General features: G+C 37.3%; 1 protein-coding gene across 6 annotated transcripts in view; it reads right to left on the bottom strand.

Moving 5' to 3' along the window:
- The window catches only part of BCAS3 (BCAS3, microtubule associated cell migration factor), a 707,187-nt gene that overhangs the window by 444,036 nt on the left and 245,336 nt on the right, over window positions 1–17,815 (bottom strand). For all 6 annotated transcript variants that reach the window (XM_025361460.1, XM_025361463.1, XM_025361464.1 and 3 more), the window contains exon 14: window positions 8,162–8,295. In XM_025361460.1, coding sequence (XP_025217245.1) covers window positions 8,162–8,295 — 134 coding nt within the window. The remainder of the gene's footprint in view (window positions 1–8,161; window positions 8,296–17,815) is intronic.

The following is a 17,815-nucleotide window of genomic DNA, read 5'->3' as shown; positions in this document are numbered from 1 at the left end:
CCATTTGCTAGTTTTTCTCTAATCAAGGAACTAACTGGTATGGGTAAAATGTTAAACGGTGATAGCTTAGAAAAGTCATTCAATGCTAAAGGCTAAGATTACCTAGATGATGGTGATGGATGCATAACAGTGTGAATTAGTACCATTGAACTGTATGCTTTAAAATGATAATGATGGATTTTTTTTTTTTTTTTTTTGCATTTCACCACAATTTTCTAAAATGATAAGATTTCCAAACTATTCTAAAATTCATATAAAACCAAAAAAGAGCCCAAATAGCCAAGGTAATCCTAAGCAAAAAGAACAAGCTGGAGGCATCATGTTACCCGACTTCAAACTATACTACAGGACTGTGATAAGCAAAACAGCATGGTACTGATACAAAAACAGACACACAGACCAATGGAACAAACTAGAGGGCCCAGAAATAAGGCCACATACCTACAACCATCTGATCTTCAACAAAATTGACAAAAACAAGCAATGGGGAAAGGACTCCCTATTCAATAAATGGTTCTGGGATAACTGGCTAGCCATATGCAGAAGGTTGAAACTGAACCCCCTTCCTTACATCATATAAAAAATCAACTCTGGTGGCTCATGCCTGTAATCCCAGCACTTTGGGAGGCCGAGGCAGGTGGATTGCCTAAGGTCAGGAATTCGAGACGAGCCTAGCCAACATAGTGAAACCCCATCTCTACTAAAAATACAAAAATTAGCTGGACGTGGTGGCAGGTAGCCCTAAGCCCAGCTACTCAGGAGGCTGAGGCAGGAGAATCACCTGAACTGGGGAGGCGGAGGTTGCAGTGAGCCCAGATGGCGTCATTGCACTCCAGCCTGGGTGACAAGAGCGAGACTTTGTCTCAAAAAAAAAAAAAAAAAAAAAAATCTACTCAAGATGAATTAAAGACTCAAATATAAAACTCAAAACTATAAAAATTCCAGAAGACAACCTAGGCAATACCATTCTGGACACAGGAACTGGCAAAGATTTCATGACAAAGACACCAAAAGCAATCACAACAAAAGCAAAAATTGACAAATCGGCTCCAATTAAACTAAAGAGCTTCTGCACAGCAAAACAAACCATCAACATAGTAAACAGACAATTTATAGAATGGGAGAAAATATCTGCAAACTATGCATCTGACAAAAGTCTAATATCCAGCATCTATAAGAACCTGAAACAAATTTACAAGGAAAAAAAAAACCATTATATAGTGGGCAAAGGACATGAACAGACACTTTTCAAAAGACTGTTACTAGAGAAACGTAAATCAAAACCAGGATAAACCATCTCACACCAGCCAGAATGGCTATTTTTAAAAAGTCAAAAAATAACAGATGCTGGTGAGGTTGTGGAGAAAAGGGAACGCTTCTCACACTTGTAATCCCAGCACTTTGGGAGGCCGGGGCGGGCGGATCACGGGGTCAGGAGATGGAGACCATCCTAGCTAACACGGTGAAACCCCATCTCTACTAAAAATACAAAAAAATTAGCTGGACATGGTGGCAGGCACCTGTAGCCCCAGCTACTTGGGAGGCTGAGGCAGGAGAATGGCGTGAACCCAGGAGGCAGAGTTTGCAGTGAGGCAAGGTTGCGCCACCGCACTCCAGCCTGGGCGACAGAGCGAGACTCCATTTCAAAAAAAAAAAGAAAGAAAAGGGAACGCTTATACACTGTTAGAGTGTAAGTTAGTTCCATCACTGGGGAATGCAGTGTGTGTATTCCTCAAAGAGCTAAAAACAGTACCGCCATTCAACCCAGCACAATCCCATTCCTGGGTATATACACAAGGGGATATCAATCATTCTACCATAAAGATACATGCATGCGTATGTTCACTGCAGTACTATTCCTAATAGCAAAGACATGGAATCTACCTAAATGCCTATCAATGCCAGACTGGATAAAGAAAATGTGGTACATAGACACCATGGAATAATATGTAGTCACAAAAAAGAATGAGATCATGTCTTTTGCAAGAACATGGATGGAGCTGAAGACCATTATCCTTAGCAAACTAATACAGGAACAGAAAACCAAATACTGCATGTTCTCACTTATAAGTGGAAGCTAAACGATGAGAACACATGGATACATAGAGGGAACAACAGACACTGGGGCCTGCTCGAGGGTGGAGGATGGGCGGAGGGAGAGGATCAGAAAAAAATAACTATTGGGTACTAGGCTAATACCTGAATGGCAAAATAATCTGTACAACAAACCCCCATGACACGAATATACCTACATAAACCTGCAAATGTACCCTTGAATTTAAAATAAAAGTTTAGGCCAGGAACGGTGGCTCATGCCTGTAATCCCAGCACTTTGGGAGGCCAAGGCAGGTGGATCACCCGAGATCAGGAGTTTGAGACCAGCTCACCAACATAGTGGAACCCCATCTCTACTAAAAACACAAAAAATTAACTGGGCATGCTATTGGGCACCTGTAATCCCAGCTACTCGGGAGGCTATGACAGGAGAATCACCTGAACCCAGGAGGCAGCGGTTTCAGTGAGTTGAGATCTAGACACTGCACTCCAGCCTGGACAACAGAGCAAGACTCTGTCTCAAAAGAAAAAAACAAAAAGTTTAAAAATAATTTTTAAAAAATTAAAGAGATAAGACTTCCCAGTTTAGCCTGAGAGTAAAATAACAGAGATAAAGAAAAATGTGCAAACCCATTTCCTGTCTTTAGTCTTTTCTAAACTGTAGTAACAAGAACACAAAAAGCAGGAAAAATATAAATAAGGGATACAAATTCAAGATTTTAACATTTTAATTAAAGCTGATGAATTAATTCAAATAGAACTTGGACTATGAAAATGCCAAGACCTGGCCAGGTGCGGTGGCTCACGTCTATAATACCAGCACTTTGGGAGGCCGAGGCGGGTGAACCACCTGAGGTCAGGAGTTCAAGACCAGCCTGGCCAACATGGTGAAACCTTGTCTCTACTAAAAATACAAAAATTAGCCAGGTGTGGTGGCGGGTGCCTATAGTCCCAGCTACTAGGGGGTGCTGAGGCAGGAGAATTGCTTGAACCCGGGGGACAGAAGCTGCAGTGAGCCAAGATCGCGCCACTACACTCCAGCCTGGGTGACAGAGTGAGACTCTGTGTCAAAAAAAAGAAAAGAAAAGAAAATGCCAAGACCCTATCAATCAGTAAGTTGGATTTTCCTTTAGATATTAATTAGAAATAAACATACATAGCTTTTAAGAACTATTGATCTTTAAATGCTAGAACTCAACTTAGAAAAGTTAAGTAAAATCATATTTTTAAATCCGCAGATCTCTAGTGCTAGGGTAATAACTGAAAAAGATATAATACCACTGCACTGTTAAGAACAATTTCATCTACATAAATATTATGGGGATCTTAAGAAGGCACAACAGACCGACAAGCAAAGCAGCTCTGGGTGCCGAGGTTAATGGGTCAGGTAACTTTGATGCTTTTGTTCCATGTATTTCAAGATTGTCTAAAATTTACCTCCAAAATGTTATTATGCATTACTTATATCATGAAAAAAATGCAAGAAATAAAGCAAAACAATGAAGTCAAACAAAATAAAAGATATTATTCAAAAAGCAAAGAACATAGCTATCACTAATATAGTTGCATATTTTAGAATTCTTAGCCAATATAAGAGAAAAATTTTAAAAAGATGTTAATTTTCAGAAAATGTATTCCACTTAGAAATTCCAAGAAAATTTACTGAAAAACTACTTGATCTTACAAGAGAATCTAGCAAAGCAGGCAGACACAAATTCAATACAAAATTATCAATAGGTTTGCAATACCACAGGAATGACAAACTTTAAAATGTTACAATTCCTAGCTGCAAAACTTCCACAACATAAAGATGTCAGTTCTAATTGTATTAAAATGTAATTTCAATGCAGTTTAAATAAAAATCTCCACAGGATTCACTATGTAACACAGTAAGGTCACTCTAAAACACAACAGCTGGGAAAGCTTTTGAAAATGAACAATAAATCAAGTCATAAAGCTAAAGTAAGTAAAAAAGTTGGTGAAGGGTGTTGTTTTTGCTTCCTATTAGAGAAATTTCCAAACATACACAAAAGTATAGAGAATGTTAACATGACCCACCTACGTGGACATCATTCAACTTCAATAATTAATACTGCAAATCTGTTGACTCTATCTCTTTGTTTGTTTTGCTAGAATATTTTAAAGCACATTAGAGATATCACATCTGTTCACCTGTAAATAATTCAGAATATATGCCTAATAAATAGTGACTTTAAAAAAATTAGTTACAAGGCAATATGCAGTGGCTTATGCCAACACTTTGGAAGACCGAGATGGGAACCCAAGAGTTCAAGACCAGCCTGGGCAACACGGTGAGACTCTGTCTCTACAAAACAGATACACAATTACATACACAGCAAACTAGTTATACTTGATAAATGTCATATAATACCTCGTTTGGGCCGGGTGCGGTGGCTCACGCCTGTAATCCCAGCACTCTGGGAGGCTGAGGTGGGTGGATCAACAGGTCAGGAGTTCAGGACCTGCCTGACCAACATGGTGAAACCCCGTCTCTACTAAAAATACAAAAATTAGCCGGGCCTGTTGGCGCATGCCTGTAATCCCAGCTACTTGGGAGGCTGAGGCAGGAGAATTGCTTGAACCCGGGAGGTGGAGGTTGCAGTGAGCCGAGATCACACCACTGCACTCCAGTCTGGGCAACAGAGTGAGGCTCTGTCTCAAAAAAAAAAAAAAAAAAAAAACCTCGTTCATGGTCAATTTTCTCCAACTGTCTCAAAAAATGTCTCTTTATACTTTATTTAGATCAGGGTCCAAACAAAATTTTCACAATGCATTTACTCAATGTGTATTTTAAGTCTCTTATAATCAACATAACCATCCCTCTATTTTCTACTGTCACTTATTTGTCCTATTATCTAACCAACCCTCCCCTCCCCTACTGCTAGATCATTTCAAAGCAAATTCCAGACATCTGTAAATACTTTTGCATCACTAAAAAATAAAGACTTTAAATTCTTGAATATCTAATAATATTATCTACATAATATCTAATAATAAACAATATCTAGTAAGTCAAATGTAAAAAGCTCACCACTTCTCTGAAAAATATCTTTCTATATTTGGTTTGTGTGAAAGAGGATTTAAATAAGGTCTACGCTTTGTGCTTAGATGATACTCTCCAAAGTCTCCTTTAAATTTTAACAGTTCACCTTTCCCGCACCACACATCACTTTTATTTTCCCGTTAAATTATTTGTTAAAGAAATCAAATCATATTTGTAACATAGAACTTCCCATATTTTAGAGTTGGCTAGTTGCATTTTCATTGTGTTGTTTACCTTATCCCTCTATTTCTGTATTTTCTCCAAAGTGCTAACTATATCTAGAAGCTGATTTGTTAGTTTGGTACAAAAGTAACTACAGTTTACAATAATTTATTATATATTTCAAAATAATTAGAAGAGTGGATTTAGAATGTTCCCAACACAAAGAAACAATAAATGTTTGAGGTGATGGATATCCCAATTAGTCAGACGAGATCATTACATATTGTATGCCTGTATCAAAATATCACAAGTACCCCATAAATTTGTACAACTATTATGTACCCACAAAAATTAAGAATAGGCCAGGATGGTGACTCACACCTGCAATTCCAGCATTTTGGGAGGCTAAGGCAGGAGGATCACTTGAGCTTAGGAGGTTGAGACTGGCCTGGGCAACACAGTGAGACAACACAGTGTCATCTCTACAAAAAGAGAGAACAAATTGAAAAAATTGCCAGATGTGATGGCATGTACCTGTAGTCTCAGCTACTTGGGAGGCTGAGACAGGAGGATCACTTGAGCCCAGGAGGTAAAGGCTGTACTCAGCTATGATCCTGCCACTGGACTCCAGCCTGGACAACACAGCAAGACCCTGTCCTCAAAATAATATAATAATCATAATAATAATTGTATAAGAAACTTTAAAAAAATTTTTTTAAATTTTACTTAAGCTCGTTTTACATTAGAATATTTCAGTGAGGCTGGGCACAGTGGCTCACACCTGTAATCCCAGCACTTTGGGAGGCCAAGGCGGGTGGATCACGAGGTCAGGAGTTCAAGACCAGTCTGGCCAACATGGTGAAACCCCTTCTCTGCTAAAAATACAAAAATTAGCTGGGCATGGTGACACATGCCTGTAATCCCAGCTACTTGGGATGCTGAGGTAGGAGAACTGCTTGAACCCAGGAGGTGAAGGTTGCAGTGAGCCGAGATCGTGCCACTGCACTCCAGTCTGGGCAACAGAGCAAGACTCCATCTTGAGGAAAAAAAAGGAAAAAGAATATTTCAACGGAAAAACTTTCCCTCATCAACTACTTGTCTTATTAAATTGATACAAGAAAAGTGGGGTAAACACTGTATATTTTTGGTCTATCAGTTTTCAGAGTGACTTAGTAAACAAGCAACCTAGAGTAATGCCTAATGCTTTTTCAAACATATTCTTATAAACTATTAGTGTTTAAGTTCTCTAAATTTAAGACATTTCAATCCATTATAGTCATTTATTTTGGTGGGAATTCAAGAGAAATATCACTTTAGACAGCTGGAAAATGATAGGCTAGTCAATAAATAGAGTAGGGCCAAATGGCTATCCTGTAGAATAACATATATACAGTGTTATACTGGCAAGTGCATATAAGGTATGAAGCAAAAGGTATTTGAGATTTTAAGCTATTAAGACAACATACAGTATCTACCATGTGATATTAAGAATATTAAATATATGTGGGCCGGGCACAGTGGCTCATGCCTATAATCCTAGCACTTTGGGAGGCCGAGGCGGGCAGATCACGAGGTCAGGAGTTTGAGACCAGCCTGGTCAAGAGATCATCCTGGCCAATACGGTGAAACACTGTCTCTACTAAAAACACAGAAATTAGCCAGGGGTAGTGGCAGGTGCCTGTAATCCTAGCTAGTCGGGAGGCTGAGGTAGGAAAATTTCTTGAACCTGGGAGGCGGAGGTTGAAGGGAGGCGAAGATCGTGGCATCACTGCAATGCACCCTGAGCAACAGAGCAAGACTCCAACTCAAGAAATAAAAATAAAAATAAATAAAAATTAAAAATTAAAAAAGAATATTGAATATATGTGAAGCACTTAGCATGGTGCCTGATACAAGTGCTCAGCAAATGATGCATATGAACATATGCGTACCCATGCACGTGCACATGATTATCGGCTGGTAAATGTTTAAAATCTAGCTCTCGGGCCGGGCGCGGTGGCTCAAGCCTGTAATCCCAGTACTTTGGGAGGCCGAGACGGGCGGATCACGAGGTCAGGAGATCGAGACCATCCTGGCTAACACGGTGAAACCCTGTCTCTACTAAAAAAATACAAAAAATTAGCCGGGCGAGGTGGCGGGCGCCTGTAGTCCCAGCTACTCGGGAGGCTGAGGCAGAAGAATGGCCTAAACCCGGAAGGCGGAGCTTGCGATGAGCTGAGATCAGGCCACTGTACTCCAGCCTGGGCGACAGAGCGAGACGCCGTCTCAAAAAAAAAAAAAATCTAGCTCTCTGAGGAAAAAAATAGCCCTGATTTGTAGTGTTTGCAAATTTTCACGATCAAATAGTCCCAACATGGGTGATTTCACGCAATCAATATAATATCCCTAAACACCGTGCCAAGGAGGGATGTGCATCACCGGTTCTCACTAGCCTCCACGGTATCCATACATCCATATTCATCAGTAAACTATTTTTGTATAGATGAGTATGTCCATGTTTACATGTATGTGTGTGTATGTATGCACATATTTATGTACACAGAATTCAAATGCCTGGTAAAAGGTCTGGAGAGACAGTAAATGAATGACAGGAGTTTTCTCTGGGGCAAGAAATGGTCTCAGGTTGGGAAGAGCAGGATAAACAGCACTACTGTTTTATCAAAATTCGTTGAATTTTTAAACAAAAAAATATTCATCTAGTGCTTATGTATTTACTGGGTCGAAATGGAATTTTTCCCTAATTATCAAACCCATGCTATCATAGACAGCAATATTTTCTCACAAACATCAACATTAAGCTGCAATGTGATATAAATGACCAGCTAGAGTAGATGTCATATCACACCAAGAAATCGCCTTCTGAAAAATTATACAGCTTACTTTGGCTTCAGTTTCTCCCCTGTGAAGAGTATACAGATGGTGGACAGCACATTGTGATGAGGACCAAGGATGAGTCAGAATTTGGAAGACATGAAAGTCATGGCCAAGGGTGTCTGTTGTGACTAGAAGCATTCCTGGAAGACAAAAAACAAAGGGTAAAAATAAAAATGATTATGTACGTGGATGAAATATTCTAAAAAGCTACTCATACTATTTAAAATATTACCAAAGGGAAAAAAATTACCAAGGCTATAAGAAACTTTACAAAAGAAAAAATTAAAACAAAATATATTTTCCATGAGAATACCAAGCTTAATGCCACATCAGTATATCAGCAAGGTACAAACACTACATGTGCAAGTATTACGGTATTCCTGTAAAACTAGCAGAGAGAAGTTTGATATTCCTGGATTTACAGAATTCATAACTGTATTTTATTTTTTTCCTGAGGCAGAATCTCACTCTGTTGCCCAGGCTGGGATGCAGGTTCCTGATCACAGCTCACTGCAGCTGCAAATTCCTGGGCTCAAGTGATCCTCCTGCCTCAGCCTCCCAAGTAGCTGGGACTACAAGCACATGCCACCATGCCTGGCTAATTTTCTTTTATTTTTGTAGAGACAGGGTCTCACCATGTTGCCCAGGCTGGTCTCGAACTCTGGGCCTCAAGCAATCCTTCCGTTGTGGCCTCCCAAAGCTCTGAGATTACAGGCATGAGCCACCATGCCCAGCCACAATTATTTTTTAAAACAAAGAATGTGAAAATGGCATACCCCCATGGAACTCTCTCTTTTGCAATTTCTTCAAACTTTAATTCTACGCTCCAATTTGTCTACTGATCCAACTACTACTTCCTGTACTTAATTCACCATATTTATTGAAAATGCCAATAGAGCCTATTACAGGGAAAGTTCTTAATTTTGATGAGATGTCATAGCTAGGAATTCTTTGCCTAACCCAAGGTCAGAAAGATCTTCTGTTTCCTCGCAAAAGTTTCATAACTTTATGTTTGACATTTAGGCCTGTCATCATTTTAATATTTGTATAAGGTGTGAGGACCTTATACAACAAGTTACATGGCGAGGATCCTATACAAAACATGGACAAGGTTAACTTTTTTGCAGAAGATGTTCAATTGTTCCAGAAAGACTTCTTGAAGACACTGTCCCTTTTCCATTGAAGTAACACTGTCAACTTGCCAAGGATCAGTTGGCTATATTTGTGTAGGCCTATTTTTTTTTGAGACAGAGTCTCGCTCTGTCGCCTAGGCTGGAGTGCAGTGGCGTAATCTCGGCTCACTGCAAGCTCCGCCTCCCAGGTTCACGCCACTCTCCTGCCTCAGTCTCCCAAGTAGCTGGGACTACAGGCGCCCGCCACCACGCCCAGCTAATTTTTTGTATTTTTGGTGGAGACGGGGTTTCACCGTGTTAGCCAGGATGGTCTCGATCTCCTGACCTCGTGATCCACTGGACTCAGCCTCCCAAAGTGCTGGGATTACAGGCATGAGCCACCATACCTGACATTTTTTTTTTTTTTTTTTTTTTTTGAGACAGTCTCACTCTGTCACTCAGCCTGGAGTGCAGTAATGCATTCTCGGCTCACTGCAACTTCCACTTCCTGGGTTCAACTGATTCTCCTGCCTCAGCCTCCCAAGTAGCTGGGGCTACAGGTGTGCGCCACCATGCCTGGCTATTTTTGTATTTTTAGTAGAGACGGAGTTTTGCCATGTTGGCCAGGCTGGTCTCAAATTCCTGGTCTCAAGAGATCCACCACCTCAGCCTCCCAAAGTGCTGGGAATACAGGTGTGAACTACCATGCCAGGCCAAGGCCTATTTTTTGAAGTTCTATTAATTCAATTTCTGTGTCTATACATTCACTAATACCACACTCTTGGTTACTGAAACTTCACAGAAAATCTCGAAATCAGGTAAAATGAGCCTTTTCCTGCCTTTTTCAACATTATTTTAGTCATTCTTGTTTAGGATTTTGAGGGAACTGTATTGAGTGTAATAATTTGGGGACAACTGATATTCTAATATTGTATCTTCTCATCTATTAACACAGCATATTTCTTGATTTAGATCTATTTTGACTTTTCTTTTTGTTTTTGATTTAGATTTATTTTGACTTATTTTTCTTTTTGTTTGACACTCAGATTCTGAAAATATTATCTTTTAGAGTTATTATAAATGGTATTATTTTTAAAATTTCAATGATCAATTTTTGCTTGCTAGTACACAGAGATAAAATTGATGATTTTTTATCTTGACAACATATGTTTCCTGCAAGTTCTAGGGGTTTATACGGTATGTGAATTTTCTTTGATGACAATTATGTAGTTTCGGAACGGGCACAGTTTCATTTCTTCCTTTCTGATCTACATGCCTTTTCTTCAATTTTCTTGACTTACTGCATTTGCGGAGGCAAGCAGAAATAGTGAGGAGAGATTTCTGTGTTATAGGAGGAAAGCATTCAATCTTTAAGTATGACATTAAGTATAGGTTTTTTGTAAAAGCCCTTTGTGAAATATGCTGAGAGTTTTTATAATGAAAGAAAATCGAATTTTTCAAGTGCTTTCCTGCATCTATTGAAATGGTTATGTGGCTTCTCTTTTTAAATCTATTAATATAGTGAATTCTAACAATAATTGATTATCAAATGTTGAACATGTCTTACATTCTTGGGATAAGTCTCATTTGGTCACAATGCTTTATTATAAGCAGCTAGATTCAATTTTCTAGTATTTTCTTGAATATTTTCATATCTGTGTCCCTGAGAAATACTGGTTTGTAGTTTTCTTTTCTAACAGTGTGTTTGGCTGATTTTGCTATTTAGGACAATCGAGGCCTCAAAGAATCATATGGGAATGCTCCCTACTCTGTTGTTTTCTAGAAAAAAAAAATGCAGGATTGCTATTATTTCTTCATTAAATGTTCAATGGAATTTTCAAGTAAAAATATTTGGGCCTATTTTCGAAGATTTTTAACTACCATTAAATATTTTGTTAATTTTTTTAATTTAAAATTTCTTCTTTGACGAATTACTTTCTGTAATTCAAGGAATGCATCCTTTTTAATATCTGTAGAGACATTAATGATATTCCCTTTTTCATTCACGATATTGGTAATTTGTGTCTTCTCTGTTTTTTTCTTCACCAGTCTGGGAAGGTCTTTTTAAGGTTAACCTATTTGGTTTCATAACTTTCTGTTTTTCTCTTTTCAATTTCACTGATTTCTGTTACTATATTTATTATTTCCTTTATTCTCCTTGTTTTGGGTTCATTTGCTCTTCCTTTTTTTGAGTTTCTTACGGGAGCAGCTTAGATTATTGTTTCAGGAACTTTCTTCTTTTCTGGAGTAAGCACATACAGGTATAAATGTCCCTCTAAGCCTACTTAGCTAAATGTAACAGATTTTGATATGCTGCAATTTCATTTACATTCAGTTTTAAATGTTTCCTAGTTGCTTCCTCTTTTGCTCGTGGGTTATTTAAAGGTATATTGTTTTGTTACCAAATATTTGGATATTTTCCAGATATCCTTCAGATATTATTGCCAGTATAATTTCATTATGACAAGAAGTTACTTCTTTTACATTTGTTAAAGTTTGTTTTATGGTTCAAAATGTGATCCTTGTTCCATATACACTTGAACACCTAGAATATATTCTAGAAAGGTATAGAATTGGTAGTGATGTTTGCATCTTCAATTTCCTTACTGACTGCTTTCTGTTCCATTACTGAGTAGGAGTTATAGCCTCCAAGTATAATTGTGGACATAAGTAGTTTTCCTAAGTTATATCAGCTTCCTAAATTTTAGAGCAAGGTTCATGCACATTTAGGATTGTATGATGTCTTGGTCAATTAACCCTTTTAACATGATTTAACCCTGGTTATTTTCCTTGCTATGAAGTCTACTTTTTTCCAATATTAATTTCACCACTCCAACTTTGTTTTGATTGGTACTTGCACGGTATATATTTTCCATTCTTCTACTCTATATCTATCAATCTAGGCTTCTTTTAGATAACAGTTGGGTGCTCTCAGACTTGCTCACTCTCTTTCAATCAAATCACTGCCTTTTAATTGGTGTTTGTAGTTTATTCATATTTAGTACTTACTGGTAGGGCTGGATTTAGGGCTACCAATTTATTATTATTTCTGCTTGTCTTGTTTCTGTTTTTTATTTCTTTTTTCATGTTTTCTTGCTGTTTTGGGACTACTGTAATATTCAATTTTCATGACATGCTAATTTCAACATTTTATTCAGTTTTGTTTATTACTCTTCTCATGTTTTCTTGCTGTTTTGAGACTACTTATTTTTAACAATATTTAGTGTTGAATGTTAAAAATAAATAATTTATCTATGGGCTTTTGAGCTATATCTCTTTATATTAAAATTTTACTGGTTGTTCCACAGATTATAATACACATATCTAACTTTATGTGCCTGCTCGGTTGTATTTTGTCCAGGTTTCATAATTGTTTTCTATGGAAAGGATGGTTTGTACATTTACCTTGCTATTCCGAGAAGTAGAATCACATTAGTATAAGCATTTAAACTAATGTTTTGTTGAACCAAAAGGCATGAAAGAATATTAAGCATCTGTGGGAAGACAAGGTAGTCATTTCAGTGAAAAGATGAAGTATATTTGAGTTTGCTATTTCTTTGGCAAATATAAGGTACAGCTCTCGTCACTATATTAAAATATCCTACTAGATGCCACTGTCCTGCCTATTTCCAAGAGAATATATTTTAGAAAATGAAAGGTGCCATTTATTATAAATAATTTAATAAATTATTAAACCTATAACTATATATATAACCTTACCTCTCATTATATATCTAGCTATGATCATGAGGTTATTTACATAGCTTATATTCTTTACTTATTGTTATTCAAACAATAAATTTGTTTTGTTTTGTTTGGTTTGGAGATGGAGTCTTGCTCTGTTACCCAGGCTGGAGTGCAGTGGCACAATCTCGGCTCACGGCAACCTCCGCCTCCCGGGTTCAAGCAATTCTGCCGCAGCCTTCCGAGTAGCTGGGATTACAGGCCACCGCTGCCACGCCTGGCTAGTTTTTTGTATTTTAGTAGAGAGGGGGTTTCAACCATGTTGCCCAGACTGGTCTCAAACTCCTGAGCTCAGGCAATCCACCCACCTCGGCCTCCCAAAGTGTTGGCATGAGCCACCGCACCCAGCCTCAAACAATGAATTTCTAAGTTTAGGCAGGAATGCTTTGTTGTCCATTGGTAGACAGTGTTTTGCCACTCCTCACTCCTCCTACTTTTTTGGTGAGTTATAGTAAGTTTAAATGATCATAAATCCACTACTATCTTCTGATTCCACCTCTCTGTAACAAATTTTCTGCACTTGACAAACAATTCAATAGAAACATCATTCTAACAGGAAATAAGATGCGTTTGCATTTGTAACATATATTCCTCACCTACTATATAAACTTCATTAAATTTCATTTTAAATCACACCGCTTTATGTAGAATGAGCATTCAAATAAAGGTCCTCATTTGCCAAATCAAGACTATTATTGTTTTACATGTGAATGAAAATCACAAATGAACACTTTCCCATATGTTCCTAGCTTTTCAAACTGGCATTCGTCTCCGTTTAGCTATGATTATGTAAAACAAATTCAAATTTTCAGGAAAATGTCCACTAAAAACTTATGCCTGTTATCTTCTGTGTATCCTATCTCAAACACTTTTATTCCACTCCTCCATGTAAATGTGGCTTCTACAGTCCACCAATAAGTTTATTTTCACAAAATTTTAAAAATAATATAAAAAATGTAAAGAGCAGAAAGGAGAAAAAGAAATAGCTAGTATAAGACTACATAATCACATGCTTTCTTTTCATTTACAATTTCCTCTTTTGCACACATTCTGCCAGGGAAATAGCAAGCTTTTTTTTCCCTCTAGAAAACAAGTTAAAATGCACATATACATAAAAGGAAAAACTTGTACAGAGTAGACTGTGGCTTGAGAACTATTTATGCTGCATCAGAAGACTAAACCAGACTCTGGCCTGGCCATAAACTAAACCCACGCCCCAAATGAGGTGCCAAGCCACAAAAAGCATTTGCGTCATCTGGGAATACAAGGAAAAAGAAGGACTTCTAATTATAGGGCCTGGAAGCGGAAGCCTAGAGTGATGAGCTGTTTAGGCACTTCTGTATGTTTATCTGGAAGCTTCCTCTCCCTCACTCTTAGCCTCAAGTTTGATAGATGAGCATTAGCGTTAGAGGGTGGGGATTGAAGATGCTGATGGTACACAGCGTTCTCCAAAATCCGAGGTAGCTAGAGACTGAACATTAAGGCTTTTGTGGCCTCACACGAACATAAGTCTTTTCAACTGGGCGTCAGCTGGTTAACCCAAAAAGCAAAATTAAAGAGTAGCAAAATTTCACCAGGCATATGCTATAAAATCTTGGAAACATGAGTAGGTTTGCCTTTTTTGCCATATCCTATTTATAACACCTACCTAATTGTATGGTTCTTTATCATATACACACATGTGAACTAGAAGACAAACTACCAGCTAGTCACACTCTTTTCCAAAAAGACACATAAACATGATTATGCTGAATCAAATAGAAATCTTTACAGGAATTCAGATTATATCACTCATAAAAGAATTTTATACTTTGGCATTAATGCTTGTACATGTAATACCTTTCAATTAACACCTGTATAGATACAAAATTACAAATTACCTAATTATTTAGAAAAGTTAACAGCCAAATTTGTAAACACAAAAGCAAAGAAACAGAATCCCAGCACTGAGAGAAAGCTTTAACCTCCTCAGCTTACACAAATCCAAAATATCATAGCTCATTAAAGTCGGATTAATAAAACTTTCAAGCTGGACATGAATACGGGAAAACAATGGTCCCAAAGTCTCCATATGGGCAGCATACATTTCTTAAGCAGCTTATAGCAGCATATTTTTAAAGCTACTTACAGACACTAATAATCAAACTCATCAATGTATTCTTCTACTTTAGTAGCCTAAACTATAGTATATCTTTATCAAATCTGCTACATAACACTCTGTTAAACGCACTGAAGTAAACACTACCAAACAAAGCAGATGATTTAGCTGATCCCTTACAAAAGTTGCATATATCCATAACCAACATAAATTAGAAGAAATCAGTGATATTGCCCTTATTTGTTTCATGTGGAAAAGCCTATATAAAGTGAACAACTGATTTTCTAGCTCACTTTATTATATAACTTGTTATATTCATCCTCCTGCGTTTTTAGCAGTTCAAAGTGTCTTATCATTATTCAAATATTTAATTATTTTCTTTCGCTTTGAATTGTAAAATGTTCAGGCTTATGAAGACATCTCTGGTCATTTCCAGTGAGTTTTCATATTAAGCATTCTAATGTTCATTATTTTTAACAGGTTTCTTTACCAAATAGATATTTAGGAAAGTGGTATATGCCTATGTACATGTGTTCTCATTTTTTGGGGTAGTTGAGAATATTTGTCCATTACCAGAATATTTTTTAAAACTTTAACCTTTATTAATATACAATTTATATATAATAGATTCATTTTAGATGTACAGTATGATGAATCTGACAAATACATATACCTATGTAACTACTACCATAGTCAAGAGAGAGAGCATTCAAAAAAAGTTCCCTTGTATTCACTTGCAAACCATCCTCTCCCCATCCACCTGGCCCCAAGCAGCCACTCATCAGCTTTCTATGATGCGGGATTAATACTGCCTGTTTTAGAATTTAATGAAATGTAATCACACGATATTTTCTGTCTATTTGCTGCAAGTAACAGTACGTCATTCATTGATTTATATTGCTGACTAGTGTTCCATTTTAAGCACATACCACAATTTATATATCCATTCCGTAGCTGTTTCTAGTTTTTTTGTTTTTTGTGGGTTTTTTGTTTTTGTTTTTGTTTTTGTTTTTTTTTTTGAGATGGAGTCTTGCTCTGTCACCCAGGCTAGAGTGCAGTGGCACCATCTTGGCTCACTGCAACCTCTGCCTCCAGGTTCAAGTGATTCTCCTGCCTCAGCCTCCTGAGTAGCTGGGATTACAGGGGTTTGTCACCACACCTGGCTAATTTGTTTTTCATTTTTAGTAGAGACAGAGATTCACCATGTTAGCAAGGCTGCTCTCAAACTCCTGGCCTCAAGTGATCTACCCACCTCGGCCTCCCAAAGTGATGGAATTATAGGCATGAGCCACAGCACCCGACCTGCTTCAAGACATTTAATATTGTGACTCAAACTGCTATGAACATTCAAATACTAGTCTCCATGTGGACATGTTTTTCTTTTTCATGGGTGAATATTTAGGAGTGGAATTGCAGGGTCACATATTAAATATTCATAAGAAACTGCCAAACTATTTTCCAACGTGGCTGTATAATTTTACATTCCCACAAGCTCCATAACCTCACCAACATTTGATACTGTCAGTCTTTTTAATAACTTCAATTGGTATTCTCACAGTTTTAATTTGCCAATATTCCTTGATGATCAGTGATGTTGATCAGTTTTTCATGTGCTTACTGGCTTTTAAATATTTTCTTTTGTGACATGATTGTTTAAAATATTTTCCTCATTTTAAATCGTGTGTTTTCAATACCTACCTATCTATCTATCTGTCTGTCTGTCTGTCTGTCTATCATCTATCAGAAATGTTCTCCTAGTCTGTGGCATGGCTTTTTACTAACATTTTCCCAAGAGATTTCCGATTTTGATGAAAATTTTGTGGTTTGGGTGTTTAAGAAATCTTTTTCTATCCCAAGATTAAAGGATATAACCTTATTTTTTTTTTAAGTTTCATAGTTTTAGTGTTTATGCTAAGCCTATTATCCATATAGAGTTAATTTTATGCATGATGTTAGTAAAGATTTATTTTTCCACCAAAAAATATCTCAGTTGTTCTAGCACCATTTGTTGAAAAAACTATATTTCACCTATTTAATTACCTGCCACTTTTGTCAAAAATCAAATAACTGTTTCTGGACATTATTCCATTCACTCATCTATGTCTATACTTACTCCCTAAAAATCCTTTCTTGGTGAGCTTAGATTAATTTAGAAATTTAGGTAGTTTAAGTCTCTAAAATTTACTCATCTTTTTCAAGATTGATTTGGCTATTTTAGGTCCTTTGAAATTCCATATAAATTTTGGCCGGGCGCAGTGGCTCACACCTGTAATCCCAGCACTTTGGGAGGCTGAGGCGGACAGATCATGAGGTCAGGAGATCGAGACCATCCTGGCTAACAGGGTGCTCAAAGAACCATGTATCACAGTACTGAAATGAAAATATAACAGACGTGAATCAGGGTTCTGGCTCAAATGTTCAGAAACTAAGTAACTAAGTAACAAATGATAATGATTAGATGAAAGATAAAGTTTCAAAGATAGTTATCAAGTGTGCTGTATCAAATTGTACATCAGTTAACACATTTTGGGTATATAAGCATATGTTGAAAATATTACCAAATGACCAAGTGTCTCTGGAAATTAGGTTTGATTACCTACAGGAACAGTATCAAAGCATGACTCTGTGACTATGTCACAGAACAAGTATATGTAAGAACAATGGCTGATCCACAAAAAAGATGACTGGGTAGGCAGGTATTGTGTG

The sequence above is a fragment of the Theropithecus gelada genome, chromosome 16, assembly GCF_003255815.1.
Source record: "Theropithecus gelada isolate Dixy chromosome 16, Tgel_1.0, whole genome shotgun sequence".
Lineage (NCBI taxonomy): Eukaryota > Metazoa > Chordata > Mammalia > Primates > Cercopithecidae > Theropithecus > Theropithecus gelada.
Note: the sequence above shows the minus strand (reverse complement) of the source record. Positions and strands in the feature narration are given on the sequence as shown.